The sequence below is a fragment of the Trypanosoma theileri genome (assembly GCF_002087225.1).
Source record: "Trypanosoma theileri isolate Edinburgh chromosome Unknown TM35_Tth_1_V1, whole genome shotgun sequence".
Taxonomy (NCBI): Eukaryota; Euglenozoa; class Kinetoplastea; order Trypanosomatida; family Trypanosomatidae; genus Trypanosoma; species Trypanosoma theileri.
This window is the reverse complement of record NW_021639843.1, coordinates 390793-417911: the sequence shown is the minus strand read 5'-3', so window position 1 is coordinate 417911 and position 27119 is coordinate 390793. Positions and strand designations below refer to the sequence as shown.

Genomic DNA, 27119 nt, shown 5'->3' with positions numbered 1-27119 from the left:
TGTTTTTTTTTTTTTTTTTTTTTTTGGTTTGTACTTTTCCTTGTATCTATTACAGACAAAATCTCGAATGGAAGAACGAAAGAAAAAAGGTGCATTTTGAAGCAAGAAAGGCACCATTTATCTATTCGAAAGAATATTATTATTATATAAATAGACAATCAATTCCACACAATTAAACATACATATAGATAGAAGAAGAAGAAGAAGAGACGAAAAAGAAGTGAATATATATATATATATATATATATATATATATAATTTCCTGTTTTAATAATGCAACAGGCAGTGAGACATGTAGATCCCATGGGAGTTTCTGCGTCTTTTCTCACACATGAAATCAGTCCGAGTTCCACGCAACCCCGTCCACTGCATGCCTCAGAGGAAGGGGGTAGTAGGGATGATACCGTACAGAATACTGTAATTGAATCTGTATTTTCTACAGGAGTTAATTTACTTGGTGTTACAGGAGTACGTCAGGATGAAAGTGTGAATGCTTCTATTGATGGAATCCCTCATCAACGTCGTCATGTTGTTTATGAGTATGATGATGGTTTATTTGTTTCACGTGCATTACATAATAAACTTATAGTGAAGGAAAAGGAAATGATAGAACGTGTAAGTGTTCCAGAAGGACGACATCGTTTATCTTCAGCAACTACTACAACAGTTAGTGGAAGAAATAGTGGTAATAATAGACCCTCTATGATGGATGTTAGTAATTATGCACGACGTGCGGAAGGGTTTCGTGGTATTGTACAAAAAGCTCTTAAATATATGCGTAGAATAGAGTCCTTCTTCACGGCATTTGGAGCTGGTGCTTCATTAATTTCCCTCCTGATAGTACGTGTTGGTAACCATCAGGATCCTCCATTAGATGATCCAGTATTATTATATTTTGCTATTGTTTACAAGTTTAACGGTTCCTTATTTCTTTTTATTTTTTTATTGCTTTTAATTATCTCGCTTGCACCTTTGGCTTCAGGTCTGGCGGATAGCCAATGGCGGCATGTTCGAAGAAGACAACGGAGTCACTCTCTCGATAACGATACCCAAATCCAGATGACACAACAACAACAACAACAACGCCGACGTGTAGAATCTGCAATACGCCGAAAACCCGGTGTACGATTTGCGGATCAACATGCGGGTGTTGAGGGGGCACTATTCTCAACATATGATGGTGGAGTAAATTCCGTTCTAACGGAAAGTTTACCTCTTTCTGTTGTAGGTGGAACAAGAGGCGAATCCATGATGACATTGCCATATTCTACTGCGGCTGTTTCTATGCCTCCTTCCGCATCTTTTGGTGTTGGTGTTGGTAGTAGTGGTGATGGGGCCGTGAGAGGAACAGGACGGCGCAGAACACGTGTGTTCACTCCTGTGGATAACACAATAGCGCGTAAACTGTTGGGGCGATCGTGGATTAATCCATGGCGTGTGTTACTGGTGCCTCTACTGTGGCTGCATTTACTTGGGTTGGTGTTCACCGTTGTGGAGATTGCCTTAACGGAGGGGCGTAAACCGAGTGAAGTGTTGACACTGCGTCAAGATGGTAACAGTGCTGCGGCAATATTGTTACTCGCTGTTATCTGTATCCGTACCGCATTGTTGTTTCTCGTTTTCTTGATAGAACTTTTCCAGTCAGAGAGATGGATAGATTGAAAGAAAGAATGAGTGAGTGAGTGAGTGAGAGTGAAGAGAATGTATATATATGAAAGGGGGAAAGGAGAAGGTGTTTCTTATTGTTGCTTGTCCACACATTTTTTACTGTCTTTGTTATTATTTTTATTTCTTTTTTTCATCTTTTTTTTTTTTTTTTCTACTTTCCACTCAATTTTACAATGTTCTACTTGTGTTTGAATGAGATGAACGGTAGAAATAGTCAAAAGGTGTCAGCCTTTACGTAAACAGTGTAGTCTAGAAGAGTGTGGAAGTTTAGCTCAAATTAAAAAAAAAAAAGGGTACTTCCTGAAAACATAAGAAAGTGGAAAAAGAACAACTGAAATAGCTCCCAAGTATCAATAACTTTAGAAGAAAGAAGGAAAAGATTATATTTCTTTTCTTTTTTTAAAAAATAGTTGAACAAGGGAAACATATAAAAGAGAAGAGAAAACAAAATAGTAATTACGAAGGCAGACAAAAAATTAAAAAAAGAAGAAAATAAAGAGCGAAAAAGATAATAAGAACAAAAGCAAATTCATATATATATAAAGTAAAAGTTACAGTGAAGTTGTTGACGGCATTTTTTGTACATCTCCGCATACAGAGTCCATTATTACCTTGGTTGACGTTACGTGGTGCGGAGTTCATTTCTACGTTTCTAGTGTGTGGTCAATAAGAGGAGAATAAACAGGAGTAAACACAATCAAAAAAAAAGGGAGAGAAAACAGCTTACACAATAGCAAGAGACAAAAAAAAAAGAAAAATATGAATACCGAATCTAGAACTCGTATTTCCACTGGATCTGTTGAAAAAACAGCAGATGAAGAAGGTGGTGATTCTACTGCAAGTGGTTATCATTCTAATGCGGTAAAATCCACAGAGACTGCAAGAAATGATACAGCAACATCTTCTACAGCCTTATTTGCCGAAGAAACGGCAGCACCTATTACACCACCTCCATATCAACGAAGTGATTCGACAAACTTTCACTTTGGCGAAAATAATGTAGCTCTCACAAGTGGAAGATCATTTAGTGAAGGAACTGGAAATAATTTCCACCCCGGAAATCAATGGCATTATGCCATGACCCCACCACCGCAAAGACACTCAGATCCAGAGATGTGTTGTACCTGCGGTAGATTATCATCACACTGCTCCTCATTAGATACATGGCCTTTGGCTCAAACTTCTTCCGCAGCGACGGAAGGGGCAAAATCTGCTCCTTCTAATATGACTGGTAGTGGTGGTGTTCGAAATCCATGGGATGCGAATGGGTATGCTGGTTTATACTCTGGATCATTGCCTTCTTCTTTTGAGGGAACAGGAAGAATGGCATGTTCTGTAATGGCACCACCGCGTTCTTTTAGCAGTACAGGTAGTTGCGGTACGGGGAATACACGAATGCGTTTTCGTTCCCTGTTGCAACCATTATCATCTATTCATGATCCAGGTGCAGCTTGCGCCGTACGAGAACAAAATCGTAATGCTATCATTGCTGAATTAGAGCGACAAAAAGAATCTTTAAAACGTCAATTGGCACAATTGCGTAGGGAATTATCATTCAACAATATATTTTCTCTTGTGCGAGCAAGTAATGCTTCACAACTGCAATATCTTCTTGAGAAAAAGTTGTGTAATGTTAATGAACGAGACTATAATGGAGGTACACCCTTACATGTTGCAGCATTTGAAGGTAATGAAGCTATTGTACGTGTTTTAGTATCTTTTGGGGCAGATATTATGGCAATGGATAATATGGGACGTACACCACTTGACTGGGCAGCAGCTAATAGACATAGTAGTGTTTGTCGATATTTATTAGCCTTAACAAAAAGAAATCTTTCGGTATTTGAAAGACAACAACAAAGAGCATCCGTTAGTGATTTATTATCACGGAGTGATAGAAATGCTACTCGTATTTGCACATTATCTCCTAATGGTGAATCCCTTCCTACTGCATATTCGTCCACACAACGTCGATGGTCTCCTTCTCATCTAGGTTTACCTCTATCGACAACAGCTGCTATGGAATATTCAACTGAACAATCAAATGAACTCACTTCCAAATATGTATTGGCAGCCCTTCCCCCAGATGTAAATGCAGAACTGCGATCACAGGCTGTAGCAGCTGTAACTGCTGTTCATCCGTTAGGAGATGATAATTCTTCTACTGATCCTGCTAGTTCTCAGTTAGATGATGATGATGATGATGATGATATGATTCACAGCAGTGAGGATGTATACTCTCTGTCGGCAAAATTCTCAAGCTACACAACAGTCTCTGATACAGTATCTTTAGTAGTATGTATGGTTGGTCTTCCAGGTCGAGGAAAATCATTTATTTGTAATCGTATTTCACGTTATCTTAACTGGAAAGGAGTACCATGTCGAGTATTTAACGCTGGTAGTTATCGTCGCCAGTTACTTGGTGTGGATGGTACTACGGATTCCTGTTTCTATGACCCAAATAATGCTAGGGGTAAACAATTACGTGATAAGATGGCAGATATGGCATGTGAAGACCTTATGGATTTTATTGCAAATCAACATGTAGCTGTAGGATTGTTTGACGCAACAAATACCACACGAGAACGAAGAAGACATCTTATTGATCTTTTTAGTAAAGCTGCAAAACAGCGTAAAGTGGTTTATCGCACTATTTTTATAGAATCTATTTGTACAGATGAACAAATTATTACAGAAAATATATTACGTGCTAAATGTGGAAATGATGACTTTAAAAATGTAACAGATACTAGTGAAGTAATAAATTCATTTCGGGCACGTATAGCGGAGTATGAAAAAGTTTATGAACCACTTGATCCTTCTGAAGATTTAAGTTTTATTCGCATTATCAACGTAAAACATCATGTAATATTGCAAAAAATACCCTGTGGGTTAGCAAGTCGAATTGCTTTCTTTTTATTGAATCTTCATCCTGTTGCATATCCTATTTATATTACACTACCAGGTGAAACTGTTGGGGATCACAATCATATGTATGGTGGAGATGAACGTCTTACTTCGCTTGGAGAAAAATATGCAGAAGCTTTAAAAAATTTTATTCTTGAACGTTACGTACTTCATATGATTGTACTTCATGGAACGAACCCTAGTGTGTTAAATACACTTAGACCTTTATCGCGTGTTTTAGGGGGTGATAATGATGATGAAAATAATAAAATGGATGAGGAGGAACATGCTATCCCTGGTTCTATTATACGTCAAGAGGAATTACTCTGTCCACTACCGGGTCTTGATAGTATTAATTATGGTCAATTTTCTGGAAGAACAGCAGAGTGGGTGCGAGCCAAATATGCACAATTATCACGTATTCTCTACACTATTTCACCAGGGACGAGTGTGGATTCAATGGGAAATTTTGGAACCTCTTCATCCTCTCAAATAAATCATATAGATGATGAAACTCACGAAGAAGAAGAAGAAGAAGAAGAAGAAGAAGAAAAGCAAAAACACGGGGAAAAAGCTTTCCATAGGCAATATTTTAATAAAGGTGAACAAGCTATCGGACGATTTCGTCACATTCCTGATGGTACAGATCCTCGTTTGTCGTATTGTGTTCAATTCCCTAATGGTGAGAGTTGTCGTCAGGTGAATGTGCGTCTGGAACCGGCACTTATGGCCGTTATGCGTGTGCAGGGGCCTGTGTTTGTGGTGGCCTCCGCTGTTCCCGCGCAGGGAGTTTTGGCCTTCTTTACAGATGTCCTGCCAGAGCTATCGCCTACCTTGCGTTTACCGCGTCATGCAGTTGTGGAGATTGGTGTAAAAGGGGATATTACAGTTCATCAACTTGTTGAATCACCAGAGGATGAATTGGTTGCGGAAATGTAATTTGTGTTTTTGTATTCTTATGATGACAAGATGTATGGGATTTTTTATTTTTCTTCTTCTTCTTCTTCTGCGTGAATTGGACATTTTTTTTTTCTTTTTTTTAGGGAAATCGGTCTGCTTATATATACATATATATACGTATATGTGTATATGTATATATGTATGTTGTTTGTTTATTATTTTGCGGTCATTCCGTTTCCACACACACCCACACACACACAGCCACAAGAAAAAAAAAAAAACGAATGACTAACCTCAGATAGTCAGAGGCGTTATTAGTATTATTATTACGTTTTTTTTTTATTTTTTCATGTGTTTTTTTTTTTTTTGTTGTTGTTGTTCTTGTTCTTGTTGTTTCCTTTCTTTTTTACTGCGTTGTGGGGATCCGTGTTTTTCGTCTGATTCCTTGTTTTTTTTTTGTTTTTTGGTTCTTATTTTCCATGTTCTCTGTTTCTTGGTTTCTGTCTTGTATATATATATATGTTTCCCTGTGTATTTCAGGTTCTTTTGAGTTACATGATTTTGAGACCCCAATACACACACGTGCCTGTTTTCGTTTTTTGGATTACCCGTCCTCAGTAGTAGTAACAGAGAAAAGAAAGGGTAAGAGAAGGAAAAAAAAAAACAAAAAAAGGGATAGTTTTTTTTGGTTCTGTGTGTTGCAAAAATGTTTCTTTATTTTTAAAATTGGCTTCTTCTGCTGTCGTTGTTCTGCTTCTTTCACCCATTCTTTTTTTTTTCCGTTATTATTATTATTATTATTATTATTATTAAGGATCTTCTTGATAAGGGGGGAGGTGGGGGGAGTCACTTATCACTTACCTTTTTTTTCACAATGCAGATTCACGGTACAGCTTTCTGTGTACTCGCTTGTCGTGCGTACCATTTATTTATTTATTCTTTTTTTTTTTGTCTGTTTTGATGTGATGTATTAAAGTGTATGGAATCTGTTGTCTTCTTTGCCAAACTTAATTTTTTTTTCACTTCGTTTCTTTTTTTTTTTTTCTTGTTGTTCTTGTTGCTATGGTATATGGCTTTCTTATACATATACGTACACACACACACACACGAATGTAGACACGAGAAAAAAAAAAAAAGAAAGGCGCGGGAGAAAGTATTGTTGTTGTCGCACACCTTGAAAAGCCTTACTTTATTCTTAGCTCCAGTTAAGTGAAGGTGGTAGTGGGTGGAGGAGGAAAAAAAAAAGATAGGATTATAAGAAATATATATATATATATTTACTGTTTTTGGAAGTGTGTGGGAAGGGGTGATCCCATCTAAAAAAATAAATAAATAAATCAATAAATAAGAAATGATCATCTCTGAAGGAACTCCCATGACGAATGGGGAGGTGTTTGCATTACTTCGCCGTCGCCGGGATGAGCGGAATGCAAAGTTGCAACCACCGTTTGGAATGCAGTTCTCAAGCAGCACCAGCACTACAAGTACATCACAGATACAACCACAACGTGGTTCAGCTCCAGTGATGACAAATGTATTGGCGAATACAACTCTCTTTTTTCCACCTGAGACACTTTTTTTGCAAGATCAACAGCAAGGTGGGGTAAATAGTATGACATCCACTATGTCTATGATTAACGCAAGAAATAATGCCTTGTTTGCCTCACCTACGGCCTCTCATTTAATTGTACTCTTAACAGAGTTACGTGCCCTTCGTTATTTAAGTAAATATACTACTATTAGTGGAACTAACAGAGTACACCAGCTATATGGTCCTTCCAGTATTCATTGTAGATCCCGTCACCAGAATACCAAACTTGATAATGAAAAAGAAAAAGAAGAGGAAGAAGAAAATGGGTCGAATAATAATAATAATAATAATAATAATAATAATAATAATAATAATAATAATAATAATAATAATAACCATGATAATACTAACCGTATTAATAAACATGATAATAATGTTAGCAGTACTTTACCAGATTTAGAAGGAGAAGAAGAAGGGATTGTTGCTGATGATCTTGTTAAGCAAGAAGAAGCTTTAATGCAGATTGTTCAAAAATGTCGTCCTGGTACTGTAAGTCATGTACGTGCGGTGGACACAGTTCTCTCACTTTGGGAGATGCGTGGAAGAAAACATGAGCTTAATAGCTCTAATAGAGTAAAGATGGTGTTGCGTACACTGAGAGATCGTCTTCGAGCATCTTCTAATAGTAATGAAGAAGCTTCCGATATTCTTATGAATGAAAAAGAACAGCAAGAACTTCCCTCATCGGATCGACCCCGTCTTGTCTTTGCCCCACCCTCTGTTCCTCTCTCCATGTTCCTCACAGAACAGCCGTCATCCTCATCATTATCATTATTACCATCATCATCATCATCAGCAGCAGCAGCAGCAGTCACAACAGTCGTTGGGGCATCATCATCAACAACCAACAGAGATGGTGGAGTTGTTATGAGTGGATCAACTGCTGCTCTGCAGAAGGAAGAAATTAAATGGACTACACAAGATCTTCTTCGACTCGTCATGGCACGACCCAGAGACAGTCTCGATGTACACCGTGTCGTGGATAATCTTGAAGAGCTTGTCGGGCAGAATGAAGAGCTGCTGAATTTTCTGGAAGAGGAAATTGTTCGGGTTTTCGCTTAAGTACAGTTTACAGTAATTCAAAGCCCAGAAAAAAAAAAAAAAAAGAAAAACAAAGAAATTTCTGCTTACTTATCTAAATGAAAATTCTTTTTCCTTATTACAGTAGATTTTGAAAAAAAAAAAAAATATTTTGATCTTTTTTTTTTTTTTAATCTCTCTCTCTGTTTCCTTCTACTAGTTCCCGTGAGTTTTCTTTTCCTTTTCTTTTTTTTTTTTGTTCTTGTTCTTCTTTGTTTTCCTACTAGCTGGTACTAGCTGGTCTTTGTGACCTCTAGGCGGTAGTATTTTTAGTCTAGGTAGAGTATATATATATATATATATATATATATATATATATATACTCATTAGTCATATTCGGTTACAACAAGGAACCGGCTGTAATTGGTATTACATAAAACCTGTAATACCACTAATAAAAAGAACAAAATCAAATTGCATACCTCAAAGGTAAAGAAAGAAGAAGAGAAAGAAAGAAAAAAACAGGAAGAGAGAAAGCAGCAGATCACACATTCTTTTTCCTCATTGTGGTAGTTGTTTTTTTTTTTCCTCTTTTTCGACTCTTTGCTGGCGTGTGTGTCTGTGTATATATCTGTTTCTGATTCCTCTCCCGAATTGGTAACACCTTCAGGAGAGGTGTTAATATAGCTTTCGTAGTAGAGAAAACTTACTTGCAAAAGGCATAAAAAAAAAAAAAAATCGCAAAGTCTTTTTTTCTCTCTAATTGATTGCTGACCTGTATTGGGAGTATTATTATTATTATTATTATTATTATTATTATTATTATTATTATTATTATTATTATCTGGTGGCTTCCTATTTAATTTTCACCTCGACTGCCGCATTTTCTATTTATAACTGGTGTGAAAAAAAATATATATTTTTGCACAAAAATGGGAAAAAAGAGCAAGCCGAGTATTGGCGAACGTATTATTAATGCCCTTACGTGGTGGCGTTCTCCTAAAGAGAAAGAATCTGATTTACCAAATCCAATTAACAAAAATACCAGTCCTCCTTCATCATCTAGCAGAAATACAGATACTGTATCATCGTCATCTCTGAAGTTTTCATTGTCGAAATCTTGTAAAGATAATATAGAACAGTCTCCCCATGGTGTCAGTGCACATGGGAGTATCACTGGTGATACTACTGTTCAGTCCTTTACACAGTATATAGATCCCACGCAGTTACTATCAGCATCCTCTCCAGTTATTGGCGCTACACCTCCAGATCAAACTGAATTCTTTTCATTCCTTGATGATGTTATCGCAGGCAAACATAATGAACTTCTTAAAGATATGAATCAGCGAGCTACACCAGCTCTTAGTAATAATGGTAGTCATCTCGTGGAAAGTAATAACACTCCTGACCCTCAGACTCCCTCTGGAAAGGTAACTCTTCAACAACAAGAAGAACAAGAACCTTTAAATGAAGAAAGTAAAAAACGTGAGACGAGTCAAAATCAATGGGTTCCAACGAAGCCACCAAAGGGACTTTGTTCTTCTGCTGCACGTACTTTAATGAATTATGAACTCATGGCATATTTGGGAAGAGGAACTTTTGCAGAAGTTACTTTAGCCCGTCATAAAGATACTCATAAACTTTTTGCGTTAAAAAAGATTTCAAAGAAAAAAGTTCGAGAAGAAGGTTGTGTTCAACGTACCTTTACAGAAAGACAGTTACTAGCATCTCTTAGACATCCTTTCCTTGTAAGCCTTCATCAGGCATTTCAGAGTCGTACACACTTGTACCTTGTATTGGACTTTGCTCAAGGTGGTGATTTTTATTTCTTTTTAGAGAAAAAACCATGGGTACGGGAAATGAAACACAGATTACATAAATTACGTAGAAGAAGCTCATTTGCAGAGTTAACAAGCTTAAAAGCTAGTAGTTTACGTGGTGAAAAACCAAAAACTGGTAGACTAACTCGTTCAGCATCACTTACTCAACTACATGAGATTTCATTTATTCCACGAGTTCGTGATGACAGTCGTACACCAATTCGTCTAATTGCATTCTATGCAGTTGAAGTTGCTTTAGTTCTACAATACTTACATGAACAAGGTTTTATCTACAGAGATCTTAAACCTGAAAATATTTTATTGATGCGCAGTGGACACTTGGTATTAACTGATTTTGGAGTAGCAAAGTACCGTGGTGTGGGAAATAAACCATCAAAACAGGGAAATGATCGTAAAAATAGTTTTACGGGTACAACACAATATATGAGTCCAGAAATGTTATTGGGTCAACCACACGATAGTCGAATTGACTGGTGGAGTTTCGGTTGTTTATTATTTGAAATGACAACTGGTCGTCGACCTTTCGCAGGTGAAAATCAATATGCAGTTGTGCAATCCATTGTGGAACGTGATGTTTGTATACTTCCTGAAGATTTTCTCCTCACAGGACTTGAAGTGGATACACGAGTAATGCAATTACACAGACGTCATCGATCTTATCAACGGGCAGTACTGCAGGATATGACTCAACGTGCATATAATAACACTATAGGGGATGAAAATGGTTTACAATTCTGTGGTTCGTTAACAGGTACGGCAATGTCTACAGGGGAACCTCCAAATCTCTTCCAAGGAACTACTCCAGATCTTAATAATTTTTCTTCCTTACGTAATGAATCCCTATTAGGTGGAAATGAATCCTTTGCAAGTGCTGGTGCTGAAACAGTTATTCCTTCTTCTTCTATGACTCTGGAGGAAAATTCACAATATCTTCGTTATGCTGTACGAGAGTTGGAAGAAGCATCTATGTTACTACGTGATTTGATATTATTATTACTTGAACGTCGTCCGGAACGTCGTCTGGGTGGAGTTTCCGTATTGGAACACCCATTCTTTACCTGTTCATATGTTACATCACAGTTGTACTACAAAGCTCCTCGTTTTTCTATGGAAGAAAAATCGAGTAATTTGACAGCTAATACAGGTGGAAAAAATACTATGAATTTTGGAACACCACAGAATAAAATGACAAGTGAAGGATGTTCTTATGCATTAAAACAGATGAAATCCATCTCACCTCTAACAATGTCTGTTGGAATTCCAGGCAATGATGAAAAAGATGATGATATGGATGATAAGGGTAATGATTGTTCTTGGGTTTCTCAGGTGTTACAAAAACATCTTAGTGCTGAATTTTTTCTAAGTTTGTCTCCATATGAACGACCAGAAAATTGGCGTGATCTTTTTTTGAAAAAAAGAATTAAACCACTTTTTACTCCTCGATTATTAGCGACAGATGATTTATGTTACTTTCCTGCCGCAGTGACTGCAACTGGGGATAGTATAGTGGTACAACAACGAACATTACGTGAACAAACACGTCGAAGGCATGAAAGTCTTTCACATAGTTTTGAATATGGAAATAATTCTTCATGTGCTCTTCCAGTGTCTACTCGTTCTGCTAATACGAGTAGAAATATGGATAACTCTGTTTATGAGGATACAGATATATTACAGGCTTCGTTATCATCACTCACAACGAGTGACGAAGAATATGAAGAACCATTACAACCTTCTGTACCAAGAAAACCATCACATCTACCATCCTTTTTAGAAAAGGAAAATACATCTCTAACTCAACATCAAAAGGGTGAAACTGATAATATCCCCTTTAATGAGTTAGAAATGCGAAAACAAGATTCTGCTGATCCTACAATTCCAACTAATTCTTTCGTTTCTTCAATGCCATTTGTATCATCAACATCCGGATCTCTAGCATATCCTATGAGTAGTACAATGCAATATGATGAAACAAAGTATAAAAACGATACAGGAAAAGTAGAGGGTAAAGATTCTAATCGTATGGTATCAACATCAACATCATTATTACCTTTACGAGAAAGGGAGGTTGAAATTGCACGACCATCCACTTCAGGAATAACCATAAATAAAGGTGAAACAATAGAAACTAAAAATGTACCCATTACATCTTTGGCTGGCTCTATTCAAAAAGAAAATGCAGATCAGTGTATTGATAAAATGTCAATAAAGACAAATATTCCTATGGAACATGTGACTTCAGAAACTTTCTTATTATCAACATCAGATACTGGTGTTCTTAAAAAAAGTAATCTTTATTGCTTTGAAGAAAGGGGAAGATTATCTTCATCTTCTTTATTTTCTCAAAGTACAACAGATGATGATGAAGGAATTCTATATATGGCCCCAGATTCTGGGGAAAAATTACCGGACACATTATGTGGCATTGCATATGATGTGGATGATTACCTTCCTAATTATTCTAAGAGAAGTGCTGGTGTACTACAAAGCAGTACAGGTATACCATCAAGAAAAATGAGTAAAAAGACTAGAGGTGATGACCTGTTAGTGGGAAAGGAAGAAGTTTCTGAAGCACCAATAGCAAAGAAAATCGTGGCATCAGACTTTTGTGATACCACAGAGAATAAGAAAGAAATATCAGATAATCATCGCGATGAGAAACTTGATCAAGGAAGGACATGTACTTCTTTACGATTCTCAACGACACCAGATTTAAGAGGTCCTGCAAGCGTACAGCGTGGTGGTGGTGGTGGTGGCAGTGCTGCCGCTAACTGCTTTACTACTATGGATACACGACGAATATCCAATCTCTCGTTATTTTCTCCACGCTTTACATTTTGTGCATCACCAAATTCACCGGGTGAAGGAACTAGTGACAGTGCTGGTACTCGGGAAGTGAACGCCTCACAGGATTCTGTGATAACTTTTGGGGTCTCTCCTCGAACAGGGGACTTGGATGAGCGTGCATCCTCACAATTTTTTGATAATTCATCACTACTTGGTACTGGTGGTGCACAACATTATTTGGGATTTACGTTTGATGCGCGCAACGGTCATGCATTGTTGCTTGGGGGTATAGGGAATAGCAGTAGTGACACTGGTGCTTTTTCTGATTTGACCTGAAAACCTAAAGAAAAAAAAAATAATTTCATAAATAGACAGGGTTGATGGTCAGATATTTATATATATATATTTATATTTATATATATTGTTTCTTTACTCCTGCGATCTCTTTTTTTGTTATACCTACAACTGCAAATATCACATATGTAGTGTGCCATATCTCTCGGTATATATATATATATATATATATATATATATATATATATGTATATATATGTACAACTTTTTTTTTATTTCTGCTCTCGTTGTTTTCTGTTGTATGTACTACGTCCTTTTTTTTTTCTTATATACTAACATTTAAAGGACTCAATGTACTGTTTTTTTTTCCCTTTTCTGCTCTGTCACTATTTCTAATTTCTTTTTTTTTTCCTTTCTTGTTTCCCGTATCGATGAATGCAATGAAAATGGCGTGTTAGTTCTTTTTTTTTTCATTTTCCTTGTTTTTATCACCTTGATGCAGAAGAGAAGGACCATAGTCTTTTTTTTTTATTTTTGTGCTGGGGTAGGAATAGCTGCGAGCTCCACGAAGCTAGCACAAGTTCATCATCATCGGAAATGAATTATTTGGGGACTCCTCTCTCCCCCTCCCTCCCAAAAAAAAAAAAAAAAATGAACGAACGCCAGGACTGAAGCGAGAACGTTGAAAATCCAAGATTACTGAATTATACCGTGTTTTTTTTCTCGTGGGTGGTGGTTTATTGGTTCTTTATATTGCTGTTCCTTTTTCAACTGTGCTATTGTTTCTATTATTATTATTATTATTATTATTATTATTATTATTATTATTATTATTATTATTATTATTATTATTATTATTATTGTTGTTTCATCTATTGTTAGCGATACTATTCCCGGTACTCTAAATAAAGGATTTTACTACCTTGGTAATCGATGAACATTAATGTTCTTCATTACTTTGGTATTTTTCGCCAAATAGCTTTTTTTTTTTTGTTCTTGCAGCTTTCTTGGAGCTGACAATGCCCTTCTTGCAGTGATAGTTTCTTTATTTGCATGTATAATTTTGTAGATGGTATGTATGTATGTATACATACATACATATACATTTATGTGTTGTATTTGTGTGTGTAGATGTGTATATGTGTAGATGTCTGGTTGGGCGTCTCCAGAAAACCGCGGTATAGCCGTATTTATACATTTTTGGCGGGGGTGGTGAGGGTATCTCTCTCTCTCTCTCTCTCTTCATATATGTCTGTAGGTATGCGGCTATTGTTATTTTTATTTTGCTCTCCAAAGTATAAGTGATAATACTTTCACTTATTGGGATTACCATCACTTCTTTCTTTCTTTTTTTGTTTTTCACCTACACGCAACACGGTTTCTTTTTTATTCCCCTTTTCCCCTCCTGTGTTATGTTTCTTTTTTCCTTTTCTTCTTGTTTTCAATACTCTTTTATTTTTCGATTGTATGTGTTACGACGAGTAGTAGTGAGCGACTTTGCTGAGGACGCTGACTCTATATTGTATATATAACTGTTTTTATTGATTATAACTCTAGATTGCCGTTCCCTTCTGACAACCTTCGTCCTCCTCATCTACCCCACACTTCTTCTTCTTTATTTATCACCTACCAATACCAAAAAAAAAAAAAGAGAAAACAAAGAAACCCATTTATACCTACACACACTCTCTCTCTATTTATCTATTTATCTCTCACTTTCTATCTATCTCTCTTAATGGCGACTGCTGGGGCCACGAGTTTTCTTGACGCGCTGCGCAGCCGCTATGGCGCCCCAGACGATCGCGACTCGTACGCCCCGGACGCATTTCTCATCGGCGGCGGCCGGCGGGCGAAGTCGTGGGAACTCGTCGGGATGGACGCGGCCCGCCGCCGGCAGGGCGACCACGCGCGCCTCGAGCACGTCGTCCTGCGGGCGATGGGCGTCTCCGTCGGCGAGCACAGCCCCGGCGAAATGGCCGCCGCCGCCCTTCACCGCCTGCGGGAAGTGGATCTCTCGGAGAACCCCGACCTCCGCCTCCCAGAGGTTGCAGCCATCGTTCAACACCTCCCCGCTCTCAATGTACTGCAGCTCTCAGACACCCCAGAGCTGCTGCGCCAAGAAGAAAACGCCTCCGTGGAGGCACCGGGAGGGAGAGTGTTGCCGCAGGTTCTTGCCTCGGCACACTTGACCAAACTCGTTCTCCATAACGTTGGACTTCGTTCCATTTGGCAATTACGTGCCTTGGTTGATCTTCCAGCCTTGGAAGAACTCCATCTTGATCGAAACGGCATCCAACGTCTCACCCTCTTCGCAGATGGTGAGGTTATACCCCCTAATTACACATCCACAAAAGATGAGAATAATAATAATAACAATAATAATAATAATAATAAAGAAAAAAACGAACAAAATAACGTTCATGTAGAAGGCTTTTCTTGGTTTCCACACGTAACTACGTTAAGCTTAGCCCAAAATGAGTTATCATCTTGGGGACCTGAAAGTGGTTTAAATGAGGTGTTAACAACGGCATTTCCGCTCCTGACGAGACTATTTCTCACGGGGAATCATATGCCAAACTTACACCCATCTGAAGATCTCAAGAGAGACGCAAATGATTACGCCTACCTTCAACCATTAGAGCTTTTATGTGTTAAAGATAATTCAACTATCACTGACCCATGTACACTGGACGCGTTGCGAGAACTGTGTCCACATCTTCATACTTTCCGTATTACATACAGTTCTATATTCCCACAATGGAATGAGACATTGGGACGGATGTATGTTGTGGCATCATTACCTACTATTACGACCCTTAATAGAGGACAAGTGCGACCAAAGGAACGTCTTGATTCAGAGATATTTTACATACAACGTGGTTTGGCAACTTTGAAAGAACAAGAACAGCAACAACAACAACAACAACAACAACAACAAACGGCAGGTGCAAAACTTAGCTATCCATTACTGAATGTCCTTCGAGAAAAGCACAAGGATACTATTCTCGCCATTCACCGCGATGGTGAAACGGCAAGTCAGGATGGCATTACGCACGTTATGTTGCATCTAACTATCCGTTGTGATGGTTTTGAGGATGTAAAGAAAACAGTACCAAACTCTATAACTGTAGGAAAACTCAAGGCGCTCGTACGTGTTATTTTTAGCATCGCCCCATCCGACCAGCAACTGTCATTTTTCACAGGTGATAGTGGAGTAGTTGAACGGGGTACAGAGCTAGATAACGAGATACAAAGTCTTGCCTTCTATGGGATATGTGATGGAGCTGTTATTCGGGTTGTTGATACTTCTCTTCGACGGTGAAATTGATTGTTGTTGTTATTGTTATTATTGTTTGTGTTTGTTCTATTGTTAGCTTACTTTTGGAGAGGAGCAGTGAACTCAAATGCATTTGTATATATATATGTATGCTTTTGAATTTCTTTTTGTGCATTAGGTTTAAATATAAAAATTTTTTCTATTTGGAGGTTTTGTTCCTCTTTTCACTATTGGAGCATAAACCTAGATAAAAAGAGAGAAAGAGGGTGCTGCGCTTATGGGCCTAAACGCACTGTAGCGTTATTTCGTTACCTTTTTTTTATTTTTACCTTTATTGTCTTTTTTTTTTCTGTGATCTCTTCTCCATATATATAAATGGGCTAATTTTTATAATTGTTATTCAACGTTCATTTCTTATTATTCTTATTGCTCATAGTTTTATTCTTTGCTAGATACATAAAGCAAATGATGAGACGTCTTGTGAAAGTTAAATTCTTGGTAGGGAGGAACATGCCGTTTTCTCCTGTTGCCTGTATTGCCACAATGGGACCTCTCTTACAGGCTTCATCATTATCACGTGGTGGGGCTGATAATATGGGGAATGGTAGCAGCAATACTGTTGGAGAAAGGCATACATCGCGTCGACCCAAACGAGGAAATAACATCAGCGGTAAAAATGGTCCTGTTAAGGATCGTTTCCCGCCTCTGTTAACAGATCTTAGTGACCCGAGACGTAGATTGGCACTCCTTGTGGATGCGTCTAGTGTTACACCCCGTGTATTCCGCAACACAATTTTACCAGCAGCGCAGAAAGTTGGTGTGCCTGTTATTGTGCGTGTTTTTGCAGTTCAACTGAGTAGTGAATGGGAATCTCTTGTATCTGGCAATGATATCACAAAAAAAGGTAACATAGATGATAACAACAAGAGTAGTAGTAGTAGTTGCAGTTGCGTTGACCGAGGTGATGTTAATGATACTACAGGAACGGAACAAGAGACAGGAGTGACATCTACAGCGTTACGTTGTCCACCGGTGGAATTCTTCCGTGTGGAACGTTTTATTCCTATTTCTATGCAAATGGAAGCGGATGCTAATCACATCTTTGACTTTAGACGCCAGAATAAAGTTGAGGCGATATGTTTTGTATGTGGTGAGGTGGATCGAGGAGTGTTTGAGGGTTTTCTCACTAATATTGCTGGTAACGGTTTTAATCAATATGTACTAGATGAACTTGGCATGGCAAAGGAAGTACTTGAGGATGGTCGGTCTGCGAATGGAGCACCGTAGTAGTGTTGAACTTGAGACATCTAGGCGAGTCATATTGATTAAAGGGGAAGGAATACAAAAATTTGAGAGTGCGTGTATTTTCTTTTGTTTTCGTGTGACCTTTTTTTTTTTTACTGGTCTCTAATACGAATACGATTCACAGAAATAGAGAAAGAGAGAATATATATATATATATATATATATATATATATATATCTGTGTGTGTAGGTGCAGAAGGAGCGACACTTACCAATTAAATTCAACATACAAATAAATACCTCTATTTTTTTCTTCTTTTTTTTCTACTGTATGCAGTGGAACGAGAGTGGTTCATAAATATATATATATATATATATGGATCTTGTTTAATCTTTTTTTTTCTTCTTCTGTACAACCTTTGTATGACTTTGTATCACATTCATTATTATTTTCTTGTTTTTGTAGTTGTTGTTGTTGTTTTTTTTGAGTTGAGGACCCACTTCCAGGGTAGTGTAAGATAAATATATTTCTTTATTTTATATATTAATGGGTTTCGTAGATCGTGGAGGAGGACGCGAGTCGAAGGGTGGCACTCTTCGTCGATCAAAGAAAAATCCCGGCGCATCAGCCGCACGAAAGGCCTCAGCGGCAAAGCAGCCACAACATGCCACACGTATCCCACCGACGATGCCGCCTTTTACAAATGAGACGCCGCATATTGACGCCGCAGTAGCGATATTGGCTCGTAAACTAGAAGCGGACCGTGGTGTGCTTATGGCAAGGGCATCGCAGGAAAGTGGAGTAGCCGCTATTTTAACGTGGTGTGCAGATTTTGAGCGACAGGAGGCGCTTTTGGATCTTTGTCGTCAACACAATGCCACCACCACGACATCAACAACAGGAGGAGGATCTAATGCTGGTAATGGTAATATGTACTGTGTTGTGGGAGTACATGTGAATAACGTGGATCGTATGCATAAGAAGGTGCAACAGAATTGGGTGGAGAGTGTTGCAGCATGGGGAAAGCAGCCAGTTGTCTTGGGAATACTTTCCGGAATTAATCTCGAGCGTGATAGTGGTACACACTTTGCACAAGAGTGGCTGCTGGAGCAACTCTGGTACACAGCTGGTGCATTGCAACTCCCACTCGTTCTACACCTCTGTCATGAGACCTCTACTAGCGGTAATAATAATAATAATAATAATAATAATAATAATAATAATAATAATAATAATATTGGTAGTAGTAATAGTATTGATATTAGTGGTACTATTGCTGATAATGTAACAGATTCCAATCCAACAGTAGATCGTGCTGCAGATTTACTTTCGGATTTAATGTCTCGCAAAGATGATGAAGATAATAAGAAGGATGGTGATGGTGATAGTCAAATAAATACAAAAAAGAAACCCACTGCCATTGTTCTATACAATGGTGTTGGTGCAGTTGCCTGTTCATCTGCGATGAGAACACTTCTTAAGCGTTGTGTTCCATCACAAAATTCTACGGAAGCAACTACAGAGAATGTAGAAAATGTAGATCCCATAGTTCCTATTTACGTTATTGCCACAGCTGAAGGTCTCACAGATGGAGAAAATAAAAATCAACCTACTGATAAAGAATTTAATGTCATATCAACAAGTAAGTCATCTTTTTCTGTGGCATTGCGGGATCACATTGCACTTTCACAACTTCTTATAGGTACAGGAGCTCCGTGGAATACTCCACAGAACATTCCTGATGAACACATACGTACAATGCCTAACGAACCAGCTAATTACCGTTATGTCGCTACTGCTATATATGAAGTACTTACTAATGGGTCACCAGATCATCCTTTGAAAATAGAACAACTTTATTCTACCGTACGTGATAATTTCCTTCGTGCCTTTTTTAATGCAGATACTTCTAAATATCAACAACAAGAAAAAGAGGAAGAAGAAGAAGGTGAAAAAGCGGAAGAGGGAGAGAAGGAAGAAAAAGGTAAAACGGAGGATTTAACAGGCTCAGCGGTAGTTCCCTCTGCCCCTCTTCCCAGAGTTCACTTTGATCCGCAGATTACCGCTGCACTTGATAACGTACATGTGAGTGGAGATTCTACGCGTTACTTCCTCTGTTTCAAGTGCCGTCGTAGACTTTTTAATGAGGCTTCTCTCCTAACGCATCAGCCAGACGCGGTTCGTGTGAACTTTGGCGGTCGTCACAACCGCAAGGCAGGGGGCAACAGTGCGAATCACAACGACAACAACAATGGTCGTAGTAATATGGGTGAGGCCTGTGAAAGTGTGTTGTTTGTGCCTCTAACGGAAGATGTGGATGGTGATTGGCTCGTGGACGGTGGCGGAGTTGTGGTGGAGCGGCGAAGCGGCACGGTGCGGTGCGGCGGCTGTCATGCGAAGATTGGATCCGCTGGTGAGTTTGTGTGTTGTCCGTGCGGCCGCACAGTTGAGGGGCTCAGTGCCCGCGTGGCGGCCTCTAAAGTAGAGGCCCCTGTGAAGTGTGTGGATGTTGTCTGTACTGCACATGCGGCTGGTAATAGTAATAGTAATGTTAAGAGTACTGCTGTTGGTGTTGGTGTGGCGATGGGGAGTGGACGGGGTGATCTCGATGAACTTCTCGCGCAGGCCGCACGGGAGCGGCAGCAGCTGCAGCAGGAGGAAGAAGAAGAAGAGGAAGATGACGGGGATGGAATGGGTAAGAAAAGGAGAAAACAGCCAAAGAAGAATGTCAAGGCGAATAACCGATCAAACTTCACACATTTTCGTAATAAGAACTTTGCCCCACGGCATCAGACATTGGCTGAGACGTTGGGTGATATTCACACCAACCAGGATAGCGATAGTGATGACAGGGATGATGAGAGAGAAACAGAACAGTTTATAAGCAAACAGCAGTCGGGGAAGCGCAAGAAAAAACAAACACAACAGCGTGAAACAGTAAAAGAATAGCTTCTCCGAAAAATAATAATAATAATAATAATAATAATAATAATAATAATGAATATTTGGTAAAAAGATTATATCCAAATAATTTAAAAAAGAAAAAAAAGAGAAAGAGGAACTTTACAAACTCTCACTTTGTAAATCATTCCGGGTGAGTCATCCGACGGAAAATACGGAGTTTAGTCGTTAATAATCCTTTTTTTTTCTTTTACCTTTGTTTTGACTCATGGAATTGTAGTACGTCATTAATTCGACGAGTACCATCGAGTATATCAAGAAGCATATTCAAAAGTAAAATAATAATAATAATAATAATAATAATAATAATAATAATAATAATAATAATAATAAACATTCATTTTTTCATTATGGTATAACTCTGTAATAACTTGCATAAAATGATATTAGAAGCTACAGGTAATATTATCTCGTTTTGTCTTTCTTTCTTTTCTTGTACCCATATATGCTTGTAGTTAGCCGTATTGACTCACATTTAGCGAGATGGTAGCAATGGATACAAACGCAACAGGAGGAGCGAAAACGCCCAACTGCAAAATCTGCTGTGCATGTCCTGCGGAGCGCAGGGCACGTGATGAATGTACTATTCTGAAAGGTGTGGATGCGTGCCAGTCTGAGTTGGATGCCTTTTATAAATGTCTACTGCGCGAAGGATTCAGTGAAGATGATGTGAACAACCTTCGCAAGAGTGCAAGGAATTATTAGTTGATTAAGAGGAGGAGAAAGGAGGGAAAAGAAAAAAAGAAAAAAAAAGGGGTAGTCTACATTGAGTGAGGAAATTTAGCCGAGATTAGCCGTGTTTGTTTCACTTATGCACATGCGTGAATACATTTGTTTTTCGGGTTTTTTTTTTACTTTGTATTTGTTTCTTTGTTTGTTTTTGTTTGCTAATAATAATTACAGCAAAAAAAAAAAATACATTCATTAGAAAAAAATTCCATCTTCGTACTCTCTACCTTTCTGTTTTATGTTACTTTTCTGTGAATTATTATTTTTTTTTTTTATTCTATTGAGATTGTTTTACTACTTTGTTCTCTTTCCATTATTTTTTATTTATTTATTTTCCCTCTCTATCTTTTACTTAATTATGTGTGGAGATGTTATCATTTGTGATTTCTTTTTTTGTTTGTTTGTTGCTGAGCTCATCACCATAGAACTAGCAGCGGCATTAGAGAGGGGGCTAAACGCTGTTGTTCTGTAGATGGAGGAATCTACATTTCTCCCTGACATTTCGTTCTCGCGGACGATAAATAACTCCTCACGTCCCCACACACAAAGTAAAAAAATAGGAACTGGAAAGAAACGTCACAATGTTGTTGTATTTCCATACTACCGTGATCATCTCGCATGTGATCCACAGAATTCCTTTTGCGTGTATGGTAATTATGAGTTTCGCTGGGGTGATCCTATTGCAGAGGCGGAGGAAAATATATACTCCCTTATTGATGATATGATAGTGGCCGCACAACGTGCCTTTGATGAAGCACAGGTGTTTTGGAAAAAACTCCCTTCTTCTGTGCAGCGGGCGCATATTCTTCGCAATGTAAACACGTTAACATCAGCCTCAGTCTCGCCGACTCCGCACTTCAACGCTTCTCCTCTACAACACACACCCACCCATACACACACTGACGCCGCCACCTTCACCGCACTGCTGCGCCACACTAAACGTAAAAGCGTTGACTTGTCCATCTCTCATATAGCTGTTAACACATCTGCAGCCACAACTGTTAATATAAATGCCAATACTTCTGCCGTATTAGCTGGAAGTCGCGGTGGTGGTGCTGGTGGAAGTGTTAGTGTACGGCCGACAACCGCCATCGCACGTGTTCTTCGCCGAGAAGAAGAGGAAGAGGCCATTGTACGTGAACTCACACCTCAGTGGATCCCACCAATGAATCACACAAAATGCCGCATTGTACTCGATATTGTGGCATCACGCAAGACACTTGGAGATTCACCACACAGTAGCGAACCCTACCGATTGGGACAGATGGCATTTAAGTATGCATACACAAAGTATGCAGCGGAGGTGATGACGATGTTTGTTGGCATTAGTGATAGTGCCGTAACGCTGGTGGGTAGAGATATTCTCTATCCATATCGTGTAACGGGCGGTGGTGGAGGAGGTGCTGGTATTACTGGTGCTGCTGGTGGTGGTGCGAAGACTCTTGTGAGTCCAGAGCCACCAAATATTTCTGGTCCCTCTCGTGCTGCGGGAACTCGAGGAGCTGGTAATACTAGAGCTGAGGCAGCTGCAATGGCTGCAGCACTCTCTTATGCAGGTGCGATGAATACAACAATGTCTATAAGTTCTGCAGCTCCAATCGCAATGGCACCTAATCTTGAGCAGTTGCTTCCCAATACAATCCCTGCGCCCCGAATGGTGATGGCCCCACCTGTGAATACTGAAAAAGTGGATAATGTGCGATTGGTAGTTTGTTTCCCTCTCGTGGATACTGAGTTAGATGACGTATTGTGACAGTGATAACAATGATGATGATAAAGAAGAAGAGAGAAAAGAGAAAAAGAATAAAATAAAATAAATAATTCTGAATTGGAAACGAAATTGCTGACGAACCAGGGGTCGTATCTTGCTTTCTTTTTTTTTTTTTTTTTTGAAGATAAAACTATGTGCAGTATGTTGCTATCATTGTCTTGGATATGTACACAATCAATATTTTGTTTTTTGTTTTGTAGATAAAATATTTAATTTTTTTTTTTTTTTTGCTAAAAAGAAAAAAAAAGAAAGTAGGAGGTGCGCGTTTATATTGATTTTCTTTTCTCTCTTTCTTATTTTTTTTTCTTTTTTACAAATCGGTCTGTGGTTATTTCTAAACTCTGCTTTCAGTATTATTTCATTCTTCAAAAAGGGTGATTTACGAAATAACGTAAAAAAATAAAATTTAAAAAAAAGATAGAAAGAACATGCGAGTACTCAGTTCATCTCGATTTACTGTTCCTACTCTTCATCTTTCGTCCTCATCGTCTCTGTATGTTTGTAGACGACATTTGTCACTATCTGAGTTGGCGAAGGCCTTTACTGAAATGAGTGAATCCGATAATACAGGAAAGACCGTAAGCAGTGCCTCTGCGGCAGATTCCCAACGTTCCAGAATGACAGAGCATGTTAAGAGTGTATCTTCAAGGAATAATAATAATAATAATAATAATAATAATAATACTCTTACTTCGAGTGACATGAAATGGAATAAAGAGACAAGATTAGTCAGTAATAGCAGTAACATTGGAGTTGTGACGTTTTCAATTGCGTATAGTAATTCACTTTCATCCATGACAGCATCGCAACTTCTCAGGATGTTAGAAACGGAGTGTAAACGACTTCATCATGGTCATATTATTCAGTGTCTTATGGAGGTATGGTGTCGTCTGCGTAAAGCACCACCATTAGAAATTATTATCTCTGATGATGAGGCATGCGGTGAGAAGGATAACACTACTGCATCTTTTTCTTATTTTTCTTCTTCTTCTAATTCTGAAATGTCGTGGTTTTTTCGAAGTGACGACTTGTTGGAAGGTGTTCTTCGTGCATTGGCAAAAACAAATATGGAGGGATTACAAGAAAGTAATATGTTGGTAACAGAGTTTATGGGTGTTGATCATAATCCCAATAGTATAAAGGGATGGGTAACAGAGTTTGGTCGCCTTGTGATGGAATGGCTTACCGCTCGTGCCGCCTTCTTAGACGCTTCTCGTAGTGCTACTTTTCTCCATCTTATCGCACAGCAGAAGTTATTTCACTGTGATGCCGTATTAGAGACTCTGCGTGATAATATCGAAGTGTATTTTCTTAAACAACATACACTGTGTACATCCACACCTATCCATTCAGTGGAAACATTTGGTGTGAGTGGATTTGGTGTACTATTGGATGCTATTGCACGTTGGCAAATGGGGTTTGTACGAGTATTAAAGGCGGATGGAGTGGCATCACGTTATTTTTTAGATACGAACAATATAACCATGGCTATATCAAGATATCATCATCCTATTCTTAGTGGTAAATTTTATAATTTGGTGATAGATGGTTTACTGCGTGGTATACGGAATGGTTCCCTTCATCTCACACGACAAGCTTCTTCAACAACGTTTTTATTTCTTACACTTGCATTAGCGAAAATTCGTTGGTTTCGTGCAGATTGTATAGAAGTGTTACTTCCGCAATTACATGAGGCATTAACTGTTTTCCCTGCACAATTCTTTGCCGTTGTGCTTTTGCTTGGGCGACGTGAAGTGAAGGTGTGTGCAGTGGAGACCACAGAGTTACTACTACAGGTATTATCAGATGCTATGCAGAAACGTGGACGACGTTACTCCGCAGTGGATACACGTAGACGACACAAAACAGATGCTGCATCTATTATTCTCGCAGCATCATCATCATCATCATCATCATCATCGTCAGCAACAACAACAATAGCGACAGGAGGAGCAGAGGCGGAATTACAATCTATTACTTCATTCGATTTCACAATGAATGATGAAATGTGTACAACAACAACAACTACTACTAATACTACTACTAATACTACTACATCTACTACGTATGCCGATAATAATGTTCATGATGGTGATATTAGTGATAATTATAATGATGATTTTCAATTGTTTTCAACCTCGTCATTAACCACTGGAGATTATGGGAACACTACTACCTTTTCTAAAAATACTGAGAAGGGTATGGAAAACTCTTCTTTACCACGGATGGTATTTACTACAAGTTTTATCGATATTCGTTCCATGCCTGTATTCCTTGATAGTCTTCATCATATATTATCAATAACACATGAGTACTGTGAAACTCATGGTCGTTTATCCCATTTGGATTTACTGAATACAAAGTCAAAGATATTATATGATGCGTTACTAAATGATACACATGCTAGTGTCAAATCTATACACGCACTTATCGCATCTCCTGATTTAGTTGAAAAACTTCTGCGTTCTGTATTGACTATTCCTCTAGATAATTATCATCCACTACTTGTGGAACTAGCATATGCATTTACACGACACGTTGGTATGCGACGTGTGGCAGCAACAGAAACAACAAATAATACTACTACTACAGGAGGTAATAGTAACAAGAAGAACATAGTTACTACTCCCTTTTGGCAGAAACGTGTACTAAGTCTTGTGGAGATGTTAATATTACGTGGTATACTTACACCTGATACTTATATTATGAGTGAAGAAGTTGTTTCTATTGCCCCACGTGTGGTGGAAGAAGTGGAGGCTGAAAAGAAACGAATATTGGAACGCTATTGTGAGCGACAGGAGCGTCTTCGGGGTAAAAGTGTAGACGTGGGGAAAAGAAAGGTGCGGTTGGGAGCTGTGTTTTCAAAGTTTTCACGAGTTGTTGGAAGAATAAAGGAGCAACAAAATCATTTATGATAATAATAAAAATGGTTTTCAGTCTGTCGTTGTGTTCCTTTATTTGTTCAAAAAAAAAAAAATGGGAAACAATAAGAAAAAAAAAAAAAACCATTTCTACTCACAGATACATGCAATGAGATGAGGGGATACATAAAGAGTATTTTTCTGGGGTGAACATAAGTTGAAGTCCCACAACTTTTGTTGGTTTATGAACCTTTTCCTGTTCTTTCTATTATTTCTTTATTTGTTCTAAGTGTATTTATTTTTGCGTTTACCTCTTTTGATTTTGTAATTCTTGGATTTATTTCTCTTTTACTCTTTCAATTTACCTTTTTTTTTAATTTATCATAATTGGAATACATCTATGCCTATATATGAATAGCCATCCCGGTGGACTGTCAGTCACCCAATCTTTTTATACCACCACTATTATTATTATTATTATTATTATTATTATTATTATTATATAATAGTATTAATACCAACAGCTGTTACTCTCTTTGGTTGTCAGATGGCTGAGGTTGTGGGTCTGGAGAAGGTCAAACAGTATCTTTTGACGAATGGCGCCGAGTATCTTTTGCCTAAACTCCGAGAGTTCCCGGCGAGTAGTGCCACAGTGGAACTCGCTGCAGAGCAACTCTCCTGCAGTCCAGCGATGATCGCGAAGAGTCTCAGTTTCTCACTCGCAAAGAAAAAAAATGCGGAGTGCATTCCTATTCTCATTCTCGCCGCAGGAGATGCAAAAGTAAACACAAATAAGTATCGCGACAAGTTTGCACGTCGACCTGAGATGATTAAACGTGAGGATCTCGAAAACGTGATTGGATTCCCCGCCGGTAGTGTTTGTCCATTTGGTGTAAAGGATAATGTACGTGTTTTCCTTGATGTCTCACTACGTCGCTTTCAAACTGTATATCCAGCAGCAGGAACAGCAAATAGTACAGTGCCTATGGAGATTGAAGAATTGGAGCGTTTCTCACGCTATGTGGAGTGGGTAGATGTGTGCGAAGGATGGCAGCAGGAGTCACAGGTTAACATCTCAGATACACCACAGCAAAAAGAAGAACAAGAACATAAGGAAGAGCAGTGAGAAAATATAAAAGAAGGATAAACCATCCATCTCCTTCTTTTATTGGTTTTGAAAGGGCTAGTTTTATCGGCTCTCTTTTTCTCTTATTTTTCTTTTTTTCGTTTTTTTTTTTTATTTGTTTTTTTTTTTTTTTTTTTTTTT

The 27119-nt window shown here is 38.4% G+C and overlaps 10 protein-coding genes across 10 annotated transcripts; all 10 read left to right on the top strand.

The window, feature by feature from the left end:
- Window positions 1–273: 273 nt before the first annotated feature.
- Window positions 274–1662, top strand: TM35_000012520 (uncharacterized protein; the record flags this gene model as incomplete). Its single annotated transcript, XM_029020933.1, has 1 exon — window positions 274–1662. One exon carries the CDS (start codon window positions 274–276, stop codon window positions 1660–1662), a length of 1389 nt encoding a protein of 462 aa, XP_028887441.1.
- A 765-nt stretch (window positions 1663–2427) lies between these two features.
- Window positions 2428–5514, top strand: TM35_000012510 (putative 6-phosphofructo-2-kinase/fructose-2,6-biphosphatase; the record flags this gene model as incomplete). Its single annotated transcript, XM_029020932.1, has 1 exon — window positions 2428–5514. The coding sequence occupies one exon, from the start codon at window positions 2428–2430 to the stop codon at window positions 5512–5514; it is 3087 nt and encodes a 1028-aa protein (XP_028887440.1).
- Window positions 5515–6826: 1312 nt separating this feature from the next.
- Window positions 6827–8128, top strand: TM35_000012500 (uncharacterized protein; the record flags this gene model as incomplete). The annotated part of the gene is made up of 1 exon (XM_029020931.1): window positions 6827–8128. One exon carries the CDS (start codon window positions 6827–6829, stop codon window positions 8126–8128), a length of 1302 nt encoding a protein of 433 aa, XP_028887439.1.
- An 890-nt stretch (window positions 8129–9018) lies between these two features.
- On the top strand, window positions 9019–13050 carry TM35_000012490 (serine/threonine protein kinase; the record flags this gene model as incomplete). Its single annotated transcript, XM_029020930.1, has 1 exon — window positions 9019–13050. One exon carries the CDS (start codon window positions 9019–9021, stop codon window positions 13048–13050), a length of 4032 nt encoding a protein of 1343 aa, XP_028887438.1.
- Window positions 13051–14743: 1693 nt separating this feature from the next.
- Window positions 14744–16330, top strand: TM35_000012480 (tubulin-specific chaperone E; the record flags this gene model as incomplete). Its single annotated transcript, XM_029020929.1, has 1 exon — window positions 14744–16330. One exon carries the CDS (start codon window positions 14744–14746, stop codon window positions 16328–16330), a length of 1587 nt encoding a protein of 528 aa, XP_028887437.1.
- A 420-nt stretch (window positions 16331–16750) lies between these two features.
- On the top strand, window positions 16751–17572 carry TM35_000012470 (uncharacterized protein; the record flags this gene model as incomplete). The annotated part of the gene is made up of 1 exon (XM_029020928.1): window positions 16751–17572. One exon carries the CDS (start codon window positions 16751–16753, stop codon window positions 17570–17572), a length of 822 nt encoding a protein of 273 aa, XP_028887436.1.
- Window positions 17573–18076: 504 nt separating this feature from the next.
- On the top strand, window positions 18077–20479 carry TM35_000012460 (uncharacterized protein; the record flags this gene model as incomplete). Its single annotated transcript, XM_029020927.1, has 1 exon — window positions 18077–20479. One exon carries the CDS (start codon window positions 18077–18079, stop codon window positions 20477–20479), a length of 2403 nt encoding a protein of 800 aa, XP_028887435.1.
- A 1213-nt stretch (window positions 20480–21692) lies between these two features.
- On the top strand, window positions 21693–22973 carry TM35_000012450 (uncharacterized protein; the record flags this gene model as incomplete). Its single annotated transcript, XM_029020926.1, has 1 exon — window positions 21693–22973. One exon carries the CDS (start codon window positions 21693–21695, stop codon window positions 22971–22973), a length of 1281 nt encoding a protein of 426 aa, XP_028887434.1.
- Window positions 22974–23419: 446 nt separating this feature from the next.
- TM35_000012440 (uncharacterized protein) lies at window positions 23420–25906 on the top strand (the record flags this gene model as incomplete). The annotated part of the gene is made up of 1 exon (XM_029020925.1): window positions 23420–25906. One exon carries the CDS (start codon window positions 23420–23422, stop codon window positions 25904–25906), a length of 2487 nt encoding a protein of 828 aa, XP_028887433.1.
- Window positions 25907–26399: 493 nt separating this feature from the next.
- Window positions 26400–26978, top strand: TM35_000012430 (EbsC protein; the record flags this gene model as incomplete). Its single annotated transcript, XM_029020924.1, has 1 exon — window positions 26400–26978. One exon carries the CDS (start codon window positions 26400–26402, stop codon window positions 26976–26978), a length of 579 nt encoding a protein of 192 aa, XP_028887432.1.
- Between the last annotated feature and the right edge of the window lie 141 nt (window positions 26979–27119).